The sequence below is a fragment of the Papaver somniferum genome, chromosome 1 (genome assembly GCF_003573695.1).
Source record: "Papaver somniferum cultivar HN1 chromosome 1, ASM357369v1, whole genome shotgun sequence".
Taxonomy (NCBI): domain Eukaryota; kingdom Viridiplantae; phylum Streptophyta; class Magnoliopsida; order Ranunculales; family Papaveraceae; genus Papaver; species Papaver somniferum.
This window is the reverse complement of record NC_039358.1, coordinates 238,146,086-238,163,477: the sequence shown is the minus strand read 5'-3', so window position 1 is coordinate 238,163,477 and position 17,392 is coordinate 238,146,086. Positions and strand designations below refer to the sequence as shown.

General features: G+C 39.5%; 1 protein-coding gene across 1 annotated transcript; it reads right to left on the bottom strand.

Moving 5' to 3' along the window:
• Positions 1-16,251: 16,251 nt before the first annotated feature.
• LOC113273603 lies at positions 16,252-16,968 on the bottom strand. Its single transcript, XM_026523267.1, has one exon. The coding sequence runs from the start codon at positions 16,966-16,968 to the stop codon at positions 16,252-16,254; it is 717 nt and encodes a 238-aa protein (XP_026379052.1).
• Positions 16,969-17,392: the final 424 nt, after the last annotated feature.

The following is a 17,392-nucleotide window of genomic DNA, read 5'->3' as shown; positions in this document are numbered from 1 at the left end:
CGCCATGATACTTCGCATGAGTTAATCTTTTTGCTTTGTTCTTGCAGAGGCTTGTAAGCAAAAGTCTGAGTAGGAGCGTCAATTGGAGGAAGAGAGGGTGGCTAGGCGGGGCCTTGATTAGGAGCTTAATGAGTTGGTAAGCAGTCATGAGGAAGAATTAGTTGCTGCTCAAGCGGAGAAGGATGAGAATTTGAATAACCTTCATGCGGAGTATAAGGTTCTGATGACAAAATCTTGTAAATTTGCTGTCATTCGAGAGCGTCAACGAGTCGATGCCGCTGCTGCTGCGAACATCGTGGTCCCTCCACCGGTTGTCGAGTCCGAGACTGTGAAGAATGTTACTTACGTCGAGGATGAATGGGCGACGATCAAGGGGATCCTGATGGGGAACAGACTTGAGCTTGCCCATCGCTTTGTGCAAGAAATATCTGCTTATTTTAGCCTCCTTCTCTTAGTTTCTCATGTTGAACATAAGTCTGTAGGTTTATATGCGCTTTTGTGGAAACATTTTCGTCTTTATTGGAAAGTCCTCAGTTGTGGGAGGCATGACTTCGTTGTTATTTTTCGGTAAGTCCTCGTATGTGGGAGGAACTTTTAACATTGTTACTAATTGCTTTTGACAGTGTCGTTTGTAGACTACCTTCGTTTTAATCGTATGATATTCTTATCATGATTTGGTTGTGAAAGAGTTTCGATTGTACATTGTTGGTCCAACCTCGGGTAACATATCCAAGGAGTGATCAATTCCTTAATTGGACATGCTATCTCTCATGGTGTTAGAGTAGGATTGTAGCAACTTTCATTTAGCCTTGTATGTTTTGTTTAGTTCCAATTGTAGGAGCACTTGTTCCTTGAGATTGCTGTCGGAGCGTATCGTCAAGGGTGATACCTTGGTTGATCAATTCTTACTGCGGCGTAAGATAGGGTTGTCAAATCTGGGTATCTCCTGTCATGTCAGGACATCATCCGATATCGTGATCGGGACGACATTACCTTAGATTTGTTGCCCGTGTAAGGTAACTTGGGATGATTTTACCTACGATGTTTTGTTGTAGAATGGGAGTTGTGGCCAGCACCGTGCCATTGTTGTTGAGTGTATTTGTGTGTTTGTTGGAAGTGCAATTATGATGCAACTAACCTACATGCATATATTATTAGATAGGAAAAGTAAACACATGCGATGATAAGAATTTAAATCTACATAACGTAAACAAGCAATACACAAAAGGAGTAGTTTTATTAATTTCAAAAGAGGGCGTGAGACCTAAGTACATTTCGTGGGAGGTAGCATGACCTGCTTACAAGTAGGGGCTCGAAGCCCTGACTTCTAGATATTGACCTTCATAGGTTGTATATTGTTCTTAGTGAGAGATAAGCTATAAGTGCGTTAATGCTTCTCATTAGTTTGAAGCAACATTTTGGGATTTTCTTCCGGCCTACTTTGTGAGGTAAGCTTGCTTAGTAGCCTAATTGGTCTTGGTAACACTTGTGCCTTCATGGTGGATGGCCAGGGACTTAATGTATCGCCGAGGACTTTAGAGAGGGTGTGCTCTCGTCTTGTGCATGTTGTGCCTGACTGAGTGGACATCTTTGTTTGAGGCAAGTTTTAGACTGAAGATGGTTCTGCGTTTTAAGCTTGCTAATGCAAGGATTATAACCCAAGTAAATGTCCAATAAGGATAGTAAAGCGCCTGTGGACGCAGCGTCTATAATCCAATCAGTAGCCAATTTTTGGGAAGAGTTTCCCATGGGTCTTGTTGACGGCTTGTTGTTTCCAGATGGTGGTGGCTGTAGAATGATATGTCGTGATCTTGGATGAGTTATCTCCTTAAAAGTTGCTCATTGGTTGTGTGCGAACATTCTCCATTCCAGGTTGATTCCTGTGTGATACTCTCCATGACTTTTCTTAGGGGTGCCTTGGACCTTGTTATAAGGACGAGGTTCGATTTCTCCCTCATCGGGGAGGTTCTGTGATTGCTATAAGGGACGTATGGTCGGTCCCGAGGTTATGGTGTTACATTAGTCTGGGGCGTCAGACAAGCGTGTTGGTGCATCGCTTATTGCAATGTAGTCATGGGCTTCAATCGAGTTATCAATACCTCTAGCCCTCATCGCCTGTGCTTTTGAAGATTTTACTTTGTTCTCGCCGTTTTGGACGTCCATCTTGTAGCAATACTTTGCTTCGCCAGAGTCTCCAATAATTTCTGCCACTCCATCAGGCGTAGGAAATCTTATCCTTTGATGGTAAGTCGAGGCCACTCCTTTGATTCCGTGGACCCAGGATCGTCCGACAATAGTTGTGTAGGGTGACAGTACATCTACCACACATAAAGTGGTTAGGGTAAGGATTCTCCCAACCCGGATTTATAATGTTATCTCTCCTCTTGGACGGGTCGATGACCCGTTGAAGCCAAATATGTTGTAAGTCGAGGGTATGAGAAACTCGTCTTTCATGCCCATTTGTTTGAACGTTTCATAGAATAAGATATCAAAAGAACTGCCACCATCTATCAAATATTTTGGGCATTGCCAGGGTAGTGCTTTATTTTTTGCTTTCTCGCCCTCTCCATCGTATCCACTAGTGGGTCGTTATGGATTTGTCCTCCTTTTGGTGCCTCCGAAGCTGAAAAGTTGATGGGTAGTTTCATCTATTCTTCGATTGGGGGTTAACTGGTTATACTGAAAATTTCATCTCCTATGAAGTTTCGTTTGTAGTAGAAATATGGGCTTTGGTAACAGTTCACAATTCAATACCATGAAAGTTCACAAGTAAATTGTTACAAAAAGAACTAGCTATGAGATATTGGTAACGGTTTCTTATAGAAACTCACACCAATAGTAGTGAACAATCGTGACATTTTTTTAACTGTTATTAAATAATTATGCAGTAACAGTTTTTGTAGAAAAGTGTTATCGTACATATATGTAGATAACAGTTATAAACTGTTACCATTCTTGGGATATTGTATCTGTTTTAAACAAAAATTGATATCTAATTGGAAAGTTAAAGATAACAGTTCTTCTAATTACCGCTTCTTTCCATTAGAGTGACAGTTCTGGTGAAAAACTGCTACTCTTCAATATGGCAGAGCATTTTCCACCATAAGGTTAGTTCGAGTCCTTGGTAGTGTGGTATGTTTTGTTAATGGGTTCTCCAGTTTCCTTAAAAAATTTCACCCTAAAATTTCGTTAACTGAGTGGCAACCGCCCACTAACTTCGCATCTAGCAAAAAGAAAGAAACATGATCTTACTTTTCTCTCGTTTCCCTCCGGCCTCCGCATACCAATTCCTCGCCATTTTCTCTTTCTCTACAACACTCAAACCTCCGAGAGAAGAATTGAACGTAGCCCACTTACAGCATTGAAATATCCTCAGTCCTTCTCTTCTTCACTCTACATCATTAGAAAAACTAGTGTTTCGGTTCCCATCTCTCTTTGAAAAGGTAAACGGAAAACTATGTGAGTAGTTTCCATTCGAATTTGGTCTTTAAGTTAGGGTTGTTTAGACTAATTTCGTCTTGAAATTACACCATTGTCTCGGTGCTCCAGTTTTTCTAATTTGGTTCGATTTTTTTGCATTCGATCGTCAATTTATTTTTTCCAGGAATGAATTTCAGCATTTGGGTTTCTGTCTAGGGTTTCAACTCCGGTATTTCTAATCTGATTTCGTGTTTGAAATTGGTAATTTTCACTTTTTCTGATTAAATCTGGTATGACTTTGGGATTTTTTTCAAATTTTATCTTTTAGGTCTTTGATTAATTTACTTTTTCTATTGGCTCTTCAAAGGGAAGGAAACAAAAGTAAAGAAAGAAGATTGAAATAAGTTATGCCAAGGTAATCACACTCTTACATATGTTGTTTTGTTTCAAACAGTAAATCGTTGGTTAAACCAGCATTGTTGTTTTATAGTATAAAATGGATGATCAACAAACCGAGGAGCAAGGGTCTGCATATTAATTCCCTGTTTATTGGTAAAACAATAAAGGTGTTTTATTTAAATTTACACCTCGGCATATCTTTAGTTTCTGATGTTAAGTTGTCATAATAGAAGAAATTCACTGGTCTAACTGTTGGAAATGATTTGGGGTTAATAGGCTAAATGGGTAATTGATGAGTGCTAAAAAGTGCATATTTCTATATATTTTTCTTGGCATTTAACTCATCTTTTGTGCATTAATTCTACATTTTATCCCATATTCTGTATTTTCATTGTTTTCAAGAATAAATATTTTTATTAATTAATTTTGTATTTCTAGGTTGTAAATAAAGACTAGATGAGTTGCGGAGCGGAATAGAGCAGAAAAGTAGTGAAAAGCCGGGAGGAGTTACGCAAGGAAGCCGCGAAGAACGTTGTGCACAAAACCAAGAGGCTAGGAATGGTCTTGAAGAAGAAGAATTGTCCTTAAAGAAGATATGGGCTTGGCATACCCAAGGCCCAAAACCCTTACTCAAACACATTTCCACTATCCAAGCCCGTCTCGGATTTCAGCCGTCAGATCGAAGCATTTCAGCACCCTACGGTCGCTCCATCATCGCACATCAAACTCTGAAGACCCCGCTTTACATCGCAACGCCCTTCTCCATCTTGGGTCGTCCGTTTTGCTACATCCCTTCATCCGACGGTCGCTCCACGCTTACCTCCGTATCGCCGTTGGATCCACCTACCATCTTCCCATCCATCGCTCCTTGTCGCAGATCATCAAACCTCGCTGAACCCGCCTAACACCCAAGTATCGAACACCCTATACCCCTAGCCAAACGCCCCCTAACCCTAACTCTATCGACTTCTTCTTTCTTCTGCATCTCTTCTTCCTTCCCCCGTCTGCAGAACCCGTACCACCACCATGTCCGCCATCATCACCACCAACTCCACTTCCACAACCACCACTCCCTGCAACTGCCGCGCCACCACCTCTACCTGTCTCACATCATCCCTAAACTACCAACCCATCATCACCCCCTAACTATCTAGCCCCATATTCCCTCAATCTCTCACGTTTCTTCCCTGAAACCCTAAGCGTGAGAGGTTGACGAAGTAGGTGACCTAGAGATGAAATTGAAGCATGGGAATTACGCAAGGGAAGCAGAAGAAGTATGGGTCGAAGATGGAATTGTCTCATCACAGTTGGTGAGGTAAAAATCCTAAACCCTAGTTCACAGTCAATTTGGGGAAAATCATAAAAACCCTGATTATTGTTGAGAAGAGTATAGAGAAGATAGAGTGGGTGAAATAGGGTAGGTAATTAAACCCAATTACTGTTTAATTTGGGAATTTGTGTGATTTTGGAAAACCCTAATTTTTGGGGAATTTGGGGATTGTCTGTAAGCTATAAATAGAGCTGGGTGTTGTGTGTTGCAAAACTTATGCCTGGACTAGCCAGTGCACCACCAAGAGGACTGGACTAGCCAGTTCCTCATTTGTTCATGTTCTGTTTTTGCTTCACTTTCAAATTCAGTTTTATTTTCACATATTCATCATGTTTTAATTTATCACTTGTTAAGGCTCAGATGAAGCCTAGTGCACTGTTGAATGATGTATTTCTAGGATAGTTATCTTGATGCCTGTTTTGCTTGAGCAATGGGAAGTAATCAGTGCTCTGGTATGCTTGTGATTGACTGTGCTGTCAAAAGACAGTCAATACTAGGGGCATATCAGTGAGCAAGCTGATTTTCCTCCCATTCTAATTTATGCTCAAGGTCTTCAACTCAACCTAGAATTGCATTGCTTGATTAGGTCACAAGGTGGATTCTAAGCCTTGGCTTAACCACAAATCCTTTACAATCACTTATAATTTCAGTTCTATTTTGTTCCCTGCTAAATTTACTTTCCTTCACTGTTTTTCTTGCATTTTGAAGCTGTTGTGCACTGAAATCAGTGCACAAACTCCCCCTGCCCTTGGCGTACAGCCTTGGTTCCCTGCTATTTTTATTTTATATCCTCTGACATTTAATCCTTGCTGTTTTTATTACATGTCATTTGCTTTGCTTTGTTAACTGTTTTCCTATCTTTCCCATCTTCCATATTGCTTTGCACCCATTGATAGCTTAGGAATGCTTCAATACACCCCAAGTCCCTGTGGAATGACCCTGTTCTTGCACACAAGCTACAACTGACCCTGTGCACTTGCAGGTATCACTGTAGGCATTCATTCATCTTATTTGCACATCTATATTCGCCTACCAAGTTTTTGGCGCCGTTGCCGGGGACTCGGGTTTGTTTCTCTATTAGTTTTATTAGCTATTTTTGCATTTCACTGCATAGCATTTGCATCTGCATCTGCTTCACTTCATTTGTTGTTGGACCTGCTGTTCTGAACCAGTTTTTCCTCTGCTGGGACGCCACCAAGGAAAAGAACCAAAGCCCAACTGGGCTTTTGCAACCTAACTGAGCAGCTGGGCTGTGCTTAAGCAAGTAAGCCTAAACCCATTAAGAGAACCCAACCTGTGGGCTTCCATTTTTAATTTGTGGGCTTGTAATAATTTTTTCCATTTTTCTGTTGGGTTTGTAATTAATTTCTTGTGGGCTTGTTTGTTTAATTGCTTGTGGGCTTGTGGTGTTAGACTAATTTGGGCCTGTAGTTTTAAATTAGAAAAACTGAACTTTTGAAAGCCCAACTGGGCCTCAGACCAAACAAGCAACAGTTAGGCTATTTCAAAAGCTACATTGGGCTTCAGTTTGCATACACATTGTAGGCTTAGTTCACCTTCCCTTGACAAAGCAATTTCTCCCACCAATGTGGGCTTGCTCCTAATTTCAAAAACCAAAATTGCTCCCAAATTAAACCAAATTTTTATCATCTCCCTTTAAAAAAAAAAAAAAACCAAATTTTTAATCCCATAAAAACCAAAGTTTTCAAAACCCAGAAAAACCAAAATTTTCCCATAAAAAACCAAATTTTTGAAAACCCTTTAAAACCAAATAGTGGGCTTTGTGTCTTTTCAATATGGGCCAATCTAGTGCTCTCCATGAATACATGTATCCCACAATAAAAATTCAATTATCATGTATTGTCTTACCTCAAACCAATAACCCTTTTAAAATAAATGCAAGCATGATACAAATACTTCCTTTATTTCGAGGGTTCGATTCTGAGAACCCCTATACTCATGTAAGAGAGTTTGAACAAATTTGTCGGACTATGCAACCTGATCATATGTCCGAAGACTCTTTGAAATTGCGTTTGTTTACATTTTCTCTAAAGGAAAGGGCCAAAACATGGTTTTACGGTTTGAGACCACAATCAATCAACACTTGGGACCAACTCACAGATCTATTTTTCAAAAAATTCTTTCCACATCATAGGACCATCGCTATTCGTCAAAGTATCAATTGTTTTGTCCAATTGGATGAGGAAACTGTTTTTGACTATTTTGAACGTTTTAATGATTTGTTGAGCGAATGTCCACACCATGGATTTGAGAAGTGGAGACTTGTCGCTATCCTCTATGAGGGACTAGACTTTAAATCTCGAGCCATGGTTGAGTGTATGTGTAATGGTGAATTTCTTGATAAAACTGTGGATGATGCATGGAAATTTTTAGCTGAGATTGCAGAGAAAACCCGTCACTGGGAATCCATTAGGGAAACTGAGACACTGTCACATGATATAGGTGGTAATGAATTGAACTTTGGAAATATCATGTCTAGTCCTTATCATGTGTATGATATTGAATATGAACCTAATCTAGAGGAACATGAGTTGACTAATGACACCACAACTGCTAATAGGGACAAGTATGCATATTACTATGATGATGATGATGATGATGATGTTATGTTAGAAGAACATGTCTATGTTGAAAATGTTGTGGAACCTTTGGTTTCAAATACATTAGGCTTTTCTGCCCCGAACTTCATGAATGATATTTCTTCTAATATTCCATATGCATGTGATGTTGATACTGATTTAGATATTGTGCAACTATCCTGTGAAGAGCATGACTTAGGTAAATCTTCTGTTGACACTAATGATCCTATGCATGAAAACATAGTTGATGTGTCTGATTCCATACTTAAGCCACAATATATTGCTTCTGTTGATGATAATTTGAATATATCGGATAACCATGATTCTGAATTAGGACTTGTGCAATTTTTTTGTGATGATGAGCATGCTACACATCTTGAGTGTGACTTAGATAATGCTGATGTGACTGATAATATTGATACTCTTGATCTCATGCACGTGAGACGCTTAGATGTCACTTTCTTGCCTAAGTCACAATCTGATAGCCTTGCATCCTACCTAGATTTGGTTTGTAACAATATTGTCAAACCAATTTTCATGAGAATACCTAATCTAGGCCTGGAACTGTGTGCCTCTCAAGTCCTCTTGGACTATTTTGCATCTAAATACAATATTTTCGAGGAGCCACAGTTAGGATATGCATGTTTGCCCGTCCCTAGCAAAGTTAATTTCGAGCTAGACCTTGTGCATGATGAACCCCCAAAACTGCGAGATTTTGTACCCAAAATTTTATCCGTTGAAAAATCCAGGTTTGGGGGTAGCTCATTTTGTTTCACAGTTTCACTTGCGTTTATTCCCTGTTATATTTGTGTGAAGCTGTTGAAACCTCTACACTTTGTGTTTTGGGTTGATCCTCAACTCTTTAGATTATTAGTGTATGGTGAATTTTTTGTATATAATCCAGTAGATAAAATTTCTTAAAACCCTTTTGTTCCTTTTGTATATATTTTGCTAATCCAATATGATCTCGGCTGACATATGTTGGATTCTTGCCTCGAATAACGGAGTTCTAATATTGCTTTCGCCGAAATCGGGTATTCTCTTTCCTTTTTCTCTACTCAACATGATCCTCTTCATATGTTGTATTATAATTTTGTTCATATTTTGAAACATTGAGGACAATGTTTAGTTTAGGTTTGGGGGTGAAAATTAGATACTTTGATAACATGCTATAATCGAAAAATAGAACTCTTCCTTTTTGAAAAAATCAAAAAAATCAAAAAAAAAAAAAAAATTAGAAAAATGATAAAAACATAAAAATGGAGCTCATTTACCTTGAAATGTTGACTCTTGTGCAAATATGTAATTATTAGGAGTCTTAGTCTAGATATTTAGGCACCCTGATTCTAGCACAATTCACATAGTGATAAGAAACTTGCACGCGCACGATCTACCAATACATGTATAGCCTCGATCTTCAAGGTGTTTGATAGGAAGTTAGATTGCCAATCACTTTAAAATACTGAATGAGACTTGACTAGCTTTTTCTTTGGTTGTCTGGGATAGAAGTTGGAGAATACGTTAAGAAAAGCAACCATAGAATTTGACCGGATGCATTCGATAAGGGCCACCTCTTGCTAAGAGTCATGTAATTATGTTTTTCTTTTTGTTCATGTATCAAAAGTGTCACTATGTTGTAAAGATCAAAGTTATTTCTTTAAAAAAAAAAAAAAAAAAATATTCAATCACGTATTTATTTATTCCATGTTTTGTCATGTTAAAGACAATATTCTCTCTTGTTCCAAAAATAAAAGAGAGTAATCAATGTAAATAAGAGTCATGTAAAGAGTCATCTTTTTGTTGTAAATAGTCTTGTAATAAGCAAGGAGGGTGCAGCCATCGATGTATAACGCGGGTAAACTGAAATATCACCAACTCATTGGGTGAACATTCACAATTCTCGTAAAGCCGGACAGCTAGCTTGGCTTAGAATTCGGTTCTTAGCCTAAAAACTATTTCTTGGTGATTAGTAGTCATAACTTCAGATCTTTCTTTACACATGTGTAGATACACTTTACACTCTTATCACATGTCTTTATTTGTTATCAGTGCTAGGATTGTGCCTTTGATAGCTAGATTGACATCTCAATTTTGCTGTGAGCTTAAACTGACTTGCACATGTCACATTTGATGGAATCTGAGCTTATATTTTGACCTAGAACTTTGTAGGTACGTTCTAAGCAAACCTTCACGAGACTTCACTCGTCCACTAGGGACACTTAGTGGTTTAAAAGGCTTAGTGCATACGCTAAATGCATTCGAGAGACCAGCGACAGTGGTATAGGTAGGATTTCCTTAGTTTTGTTTTACTTGAGGACAAGTAAAATTCAGGTTTGGGGGTATTTGATGAGTGCTAAAAAGTGCATATTTCTATACATTTTTCTTGGCATTTAACTCATCTTTTGTGCATTAATTCTACATTTTATCCCATATTCTGTATTTTCATTGTTTTCAAGAATAAATATTTTTATTAATTAATTTTGTATTTCTAGGTTGTAAATAAAGACTAAATGAGTTGCGGAGCGGAATAGAGCAGAAAAGTAGTGAAAAGCCGGGAGGAGTTACGCAAGGAAGCCGCGAAGAACGTTGTGCACAAAACCAAGAGGCTAGGAATGGTCTTGAAGAAGAAGAATTGTCCTTAAAGAAGATATGGGCTTGGCATACCCAAGGCCCAAAACCCTTACTCAAACACATTTCCACTATCCAAGCCCGTCTCGGATTTCAGCCGTCAGATCGAAGCATTTCAGCACCCTACGGTCGCTCCATCATCGCACATCAAACTCCGAAGACCCCGCTTTACATCGCAACGCCCATATCCATCTTGGGTTGTCCGTTTTGCTACATCCCTTCATCCGACGGTCGCTCCACGCTTACCTCTGTATCGCCGTTGGATCCACCTACCATCTTCCCATCCATCGCTCCTTGTCGCAGATCATCAAACCTCGCTGCACCCGCATAACACCCAAGTATCGAACACCCTATACCCCTAGACAAACGCCCCCTAACCCTAACTCTATCGACTTCTTCTTTCTTCTCCATCTCTTCTTCCTTCCCCCGTCTGCAGAACCCGTACCACCACCATGTCCGCCATCATCACCACCAACTCCACTTCCACAACCACCACTCCCTGCAACTGCCGCGCCACCACCTCTACCTGTCTCACATCATCCCTAAACTACCAACCCATCATCACCCCCTAACTATCTAGCCCCCTATTCCCTCAATCTCTCACGTTTCTTCCCTGAAACCCTAAGCGTGAGAGGTTGATGAAGTAGGTGACCTAGAGATGAAATTGAAGCATGGGAATTACGCAAGGGAAGCAGAAGAAGTATGGGTCGAAGATGGAATTGTCTCATCACAGTTGGTGAGGTAAAAATCCTAAACCCTAGTTCACAGTCAATTTGGGGAAAATCATAAAAACCCTGATTATTGTTGAGAAGAGTATAGAGAAGATAGAGTGGGTGAAATAGGGTAGGTAATTAAACCCAATTACTGTTTAATTTGGGAATTTGTGTGATTTTGGAAAACCCTAATTTTTGGGGAATTTGGGGATTGTCTGTAAGCTATAAATAGAGCTGGGTATTGTGTGTTGCAAAACTTATGCCTGGACTAGCCAGTGCACCACCAAGAGGACTGGACTAGCCAGTTCCTCATTTGTTCATGTTATGTTTTTGCTTCACTTTCAAATTCAGTTTTATTTTCACATATTCATCATGTTTTAATTTATCACTTGCTAAGGCTCAGATGAAGCCTAGTGCACTGTTGAATGATGTATTGCTAGGATAGTTATCTTGATGCCTGTTTTGCTTGAGCAATGGGAAGTAATCAGTGCTCTGGTATGCCTGTGATTGACTGTGCTGTCAAAAGACAGTCAATACTAGGGGCATATCAGTGAGCAAGCTCATTTTCCTCCCATTCTAATTTATGCTCAAGGTCTTCAACTCAACCTAGAATTGCATTGCTTGATTAGGTCACAAGGTGGATTCTAAGCCTTGGCTTAACCACAAATCCTTTACAATCACTTATAATTTCAGTTCTATTTTGTTCCCTGCTAAATTTACTTTCATTCACTGTTTTTCTTGCATTTTGAAGCTGTTGTGCACTGAAATCAGTGCACAAACTCCCCCTGCCCTTGGCGTACAACCTTGGTTCCCTGCTATTTTTATTTTATATCCTCTGCCATTTAATCCTTGTTGTTTTTATTACATGTCATTTGCTTTGCTTTGTTAACTTTTTTCCTATCTTTCCCATCTGCCATATTGCTTTGCACCCATTGATAGCTTAGGAATGCTTCAATACACCCCAAGTCCCTGTGGAATGACCCTGTTCTTGCACACAAGCTACAACTGACCCTGTGCACTTGCAGGTATCACTGTAGGCATTCATTCATCTTATTTGCACATCTATATTCGCCTACCAGTAATGAAAATGAATAAACAGAACTCAACTGTGGCTTATGGAGATGAACTTCTATTACTTTTCAAAAACTTTGAATCGTACAAGACCTTACTTACAAAGACACTTTTACTGACTTCTTTTCTCACCTTACCACTCAACTTTCTTTTCACTCGATTACACCTCAAAATTCAAATGCTACCACACCATCCCCTCCCCTTTTATAGGGTTGCTTCACCGACCTAGGAAGACTCTAGACACCTCTACACAAATACTCCAACTACCGACTTTGACTACACTAGAATACTCTAGAGTAGATTTTTAGAAACTGAGTTCCTAGGCTATTCTAGAATAATCTATATTATCTACTTTATTTTCACGTTCAGAACTCTCTAGACATAGTTTTCTAGCAAGTTCGAGATTACCGACTTAGCTAGATTAATGCTAGATTTATCTAGATTCTTGTAGGCTAATAAAAAATAAAGTTTACATTTTTAACAGCCGCCCTTAAACTTGATTTGTAGTAACTCCAAGAATCTCTCGTAATTTGACGAAGATCTCGTGCTTTAGTGGTTTCGTGAATATATCCGGAACCTGGTCTTGCGACTTGGTGTATTTCAGTTGTACCTTATTCTCCGATATGCACTCACGGATAAAATGGTATCGTGTGTCGATGTGCTTGCTGCGATTGTGAAACACTGGGTTCTTTTCTAAATCAATAGCCGACTTGTTGTCTACAAATGTTGTAGTTGGTTCTTCTTGCTCCATTTTAAGCTCCTTCATTAAACTCCTTAACCATATGGCGTGACAGACACATGATGCTGTTGCGACGTACTCAACTTCTCAAGTGGAGAGTGTGACGATCGGTTGCTTCTTCGAACTCCAAGTGAAGCCCATATCTCCGAGGAAAAATACAAATCCAGTAGTACTTTTCCTTTCATCTAAATCTCCGGACCAATCACTATCACTATATCCAAGGAGTTTGTACTTGTCTGACGACGAGTAAAATAAATTGAAATCAAGCGTACCTTTTAAGCAGCGCAAAATTCTCTTGGCAGCCTTCATATGAGTAGTCGTGGGTGCTTCCATGTAGCGACTGATTAGCCCCACTCCATAGAGAATATCTGACCTTGTACAAGTTAGGTATCTCAATCTTCCAACAAGACTCTTGTAAAGAGTCGGATTGACCTTCTCGCCTCCATCGATTTTTGATAGCTTGATTCCGCATTCCACGGGAGTGATTGCTGGATTGCAGTCATCCATTTTAAATCTCTTAAGGATTTCCTTCGCATATCCTTCTTGATATATAAAACTTCCATTTTCCCGTTGTTTTACTTCGAGCCCGAGATAGTATGACATAAGACCGATGTCCGTCATCTCAAATTCTCTCGTCATCGCTTTCTTGAATTTTTCGAACATTACTGGATTATTGCCGGTGAAGATTAAATCATCCACATATAGACAGAGAAGCAACATATCTCCTTTTTCATTCACCTTCACATAGAGAGCATGTTCATGCGGACATTTACTGAAATTATTTTCTTGGAAGTATTTGTCGATTCTGCTGTACCATGCTCTCGGCGCTTGTTTTAGGACGTATAAATCCTTTTTCAACTTCAGGACTTTATTTTCTTGTCCTTTTACTTTGTATCCCGGCGGCTGCTCGACATATACCGTCTCTTCAAGATGCCCATTTAGAAAGGCCGACTTGACGTCCATTTGATGAACTTTCCATTTATTTTGGGCAACTAGAGAAATAATTAATCTTATAGTTTCAATACGAGCGACAAGAGCAAATACCTCGTCATAGTCGATGCCCTCTCTTTGATTGTAGCCTTTTACAACCAATCTTGCCTTGTATCTTTCAACCTCCCCTTTAGCGTTTTTCTTGGCTTTGTACACCCACTTTACAGCTCTTTGTTCTTTAGGAAGTGTTACAAGCTCCCAGGTGCTATTTTTCTCAATAGCCTTCATTTCTTCATTCATCACCTTTCTCCAATTTTCACTTTCCACGGCTTCGTCAAAAGTTATTGGTTCACTATCTGCAAAGAGACAAAAGAGAGATATATTGTCTCCGTAGATATCGTTTAAACTCCTCGTCCGTAAGAGCCTTTCGCTTGAACTTTCATCTGATGATGATGGATCATTGTGTTGCATTGTTGGAGGTGATTGAGGTGGTGAAGTAGATGGAGAAACTGGTTCTGGTGGTTGTTGTTCTTCTTCTTCTAGGATAAGAAGAAAATTATAATCATTATCTTGAACACCGAAATCCCAGAAGCCTTCTTCATCGAATTTCACATCTCTGCTTTAGCGTTTTACAACCAATCTTGCCTTGATTGTAGCCTTTTACAACCAATCTTGCCTTGTATCTTTCAACCTCCCCTTTAGCGTTTTTCTTGGCTTTGTACACCCACTTTACAGCTCTTTGTTCTTTAGGAAGTGTTACAAGCTCCCAGGTGCTATTTTTCTCAATAGCCTTCATTTCTTCATTCATCACCTTTCTCCAATTTTCACTTTCCACGGCTTCGTCAAAAGTTATTGGTTCACTATCTGCAAAGAGACAAAAGAGAGATATATTGTCTCCGTAGATATCGTTTAAACTCCTCGTCCGTAAGAGCCTTTCGCTTGAACTTTCATCTGATGATGATGGATCATTGTGTTGCATTGCTGGAGGTGATTGAGGTGGTGAAGTAGATGGAGAAACTGGTTCTGGTGGTTGTTGTTCTTCTTCTTCTAGGATAAGAAGAAAATTATAATCATTATCTTGAACACCGAAATCCCAGAAGCCTTCTTCATCGAATTTCACATCTCTGCTTGTGACGACCTTTTTATTGATTGGATCGTACAACTTGTATCCCTTAGATCGAGAGTCATACCCAATAAATATGTACTTGGCGCTCCTGTCATCCAACTTCGTTCTTAGTTGACTCGGCACATGAGCATATGCGATACTTCCGAATACTCCTAAATGTGAGACGCCCGGTTTCACTCCGCTCCATGCTTCTAAAGGAGTCATGTTCCACATGCTTTTTGTGGGACAACGGTTTATCAGGTAAACCGCACAATCCACTGCTTCTGCCCAAAACTCCCCGGGCACTCTCTTTGTCTTCAGCATACTTCGGGCCATGTTGAGAATTGTTCTGTTTCTCCTCTCGGCAACTCCATTTTGTTGAGGTGTATATGGAACCGTAAGAGGCCGACGGATTCCATTGTCTTCACAGTATGACTCAAACTGCCTCGAAGTAAATTCTCCTCCTCTGTCTGATCTCGTAGCCACAATTTCAAAGCCACTTTCTTTCTCCACGGGGGATTTAAATTTCTTGAAATTGGAGAAAACCTCCGATTTTTGTTTCAAGAAATAAACCCATGTCTTTCGACTAAAATCGTCGACAAATATAAGGAAATAGTTATTTTCACCATACGAGCTTGGCTTTATTGGTCCACAAACATCTGTGTGAACCAACTGCAGTGGTTTTGTGGCTCTTGAAAACGTTTCCTTAGGAAAACTTTTTCTGAAATGTTTCCCAAGTAAACATCCTTCGCAAAGTTGATCTGGGTGGTCTATGCTTGGGAAACCTCTAACCATATTTTGTTTGGACAGTAATTTTAATCCTACAAAATTGAGGTGTCCATACCTAAGATGCCAAAGCCATGACGAGTCTTTCACACAAGCATTCAGACATCTTGCGACGTCATTTTGAATGTTCAGATAGAACATCCTATTTCCCGTCATAGGCACTTTGGCAATTAGTTTTCCTCTCTTATCTTTTATGAGAAGACTAAGGTTCTCCATATTCATCCTATAGCCTTTTTCTAAGAGTTGTCCTAAACTTAATATATTCATTTTTACGTTAGGGACATAGTAAACATTAGAAATAAATTGGTGACTTCCACTTTTTACCGAATCAAGATTTTTCCAAGACCACTCACAGGAGTTTTCGCTCCATTTCCGAACGTCACGTTACCGGAAACTGATTCATCAAGCTCCACGAACTTCTCCTTCGTGCCGCACATATGGTTGCTTGCTCCCGTATCAAGCACCCATGTATAATTTTCATCATAGTCACCTCTTTTACACGCCACTAACAAGGTATGTTCTTCTTGATTTTATTTACTAGCGTAGTTTGCTCTATCCTCGACATTATTTGAAGAAGATCGGCAGTCCGAAGCATAATGACCATGCTTATGACAATTATAGCACTCAACTTGATATTTGTCATACCTTGGCCTATTATTGTTGTGCCATGAATTATTTCCTCTTCCACGACCTCTTGTGAAGCTTGACCTCTGGCCCCTCTGATCATCGTTATTCTTCTTGCCTCTTCCTCTTCCGCCGTAGTAGCTGCGTCCTCTTCCTCTAGCATTACTACTAGAGCTCTCTCCTTTGTCTTTCAATGTGAGCTTCTCTTGTAAAAATTTTTCTACTGCTCCCTCATTGCTTCTCTTTCTTATTCTTTCTTCATGGGCTTGTAATGATCCCATGAGCTCATCTACGATCATGGATTCGACGTCTTTGGACTCCTCAATTGCGACGATGATATAATCAAATTTTGGAACGAGTGACCGCAATATTTTTTCGATCACACGACTATCGCTCATGACCTCACCATTTCTTCTTAGTTGATTAACAACAACTAAAACTCTTGAAAAATAATCTGATATTAATTCAGACTCTTTCATGGAGAGAGATTCAAACTCACCTCTTAGATTTTGCAACCGCACCTTCTTCACTTTATCCACGCCTTTGTATGAATTTTGTTTAATCTCCCATGATTTCTTTGCATTAGCTGCTCTTGATATCTTCTCGAAGGACGACCCATCCATGCCATGATAAATAAGGAAAAGAGCTCTTTTATCTCTCTTTCTCGAAATACGTAGCGTATCTTTTTCATTTTGTGGTAGCGCCGCTTCATCTTCTGGTTTGACATAACCTTTTTCTATTATCTCTCATGCATCTTGCGAGCCTAGTAACGCCTTCATTTGAATGCTCCAATTTTCATAATTATCTTTGGTGAGTTTAGGAATTTGGAAGGGAAACATCTCAGTAGCCATAGGATCTGTGGCTCTGATACCACTTTGTTGGAAATGATTTGCGGTTAATAGACTAAATGGGTAATGAAAATGAATAAACAAAACTCAACTGTGGTTTATGGAGATTAACTTCTATTACTTTTCAAAAACTTTGAATCGTACAAAACCTTACTTACAAAGACACTTTTACTGACTTCTTTTCTCACCTTACCACTCA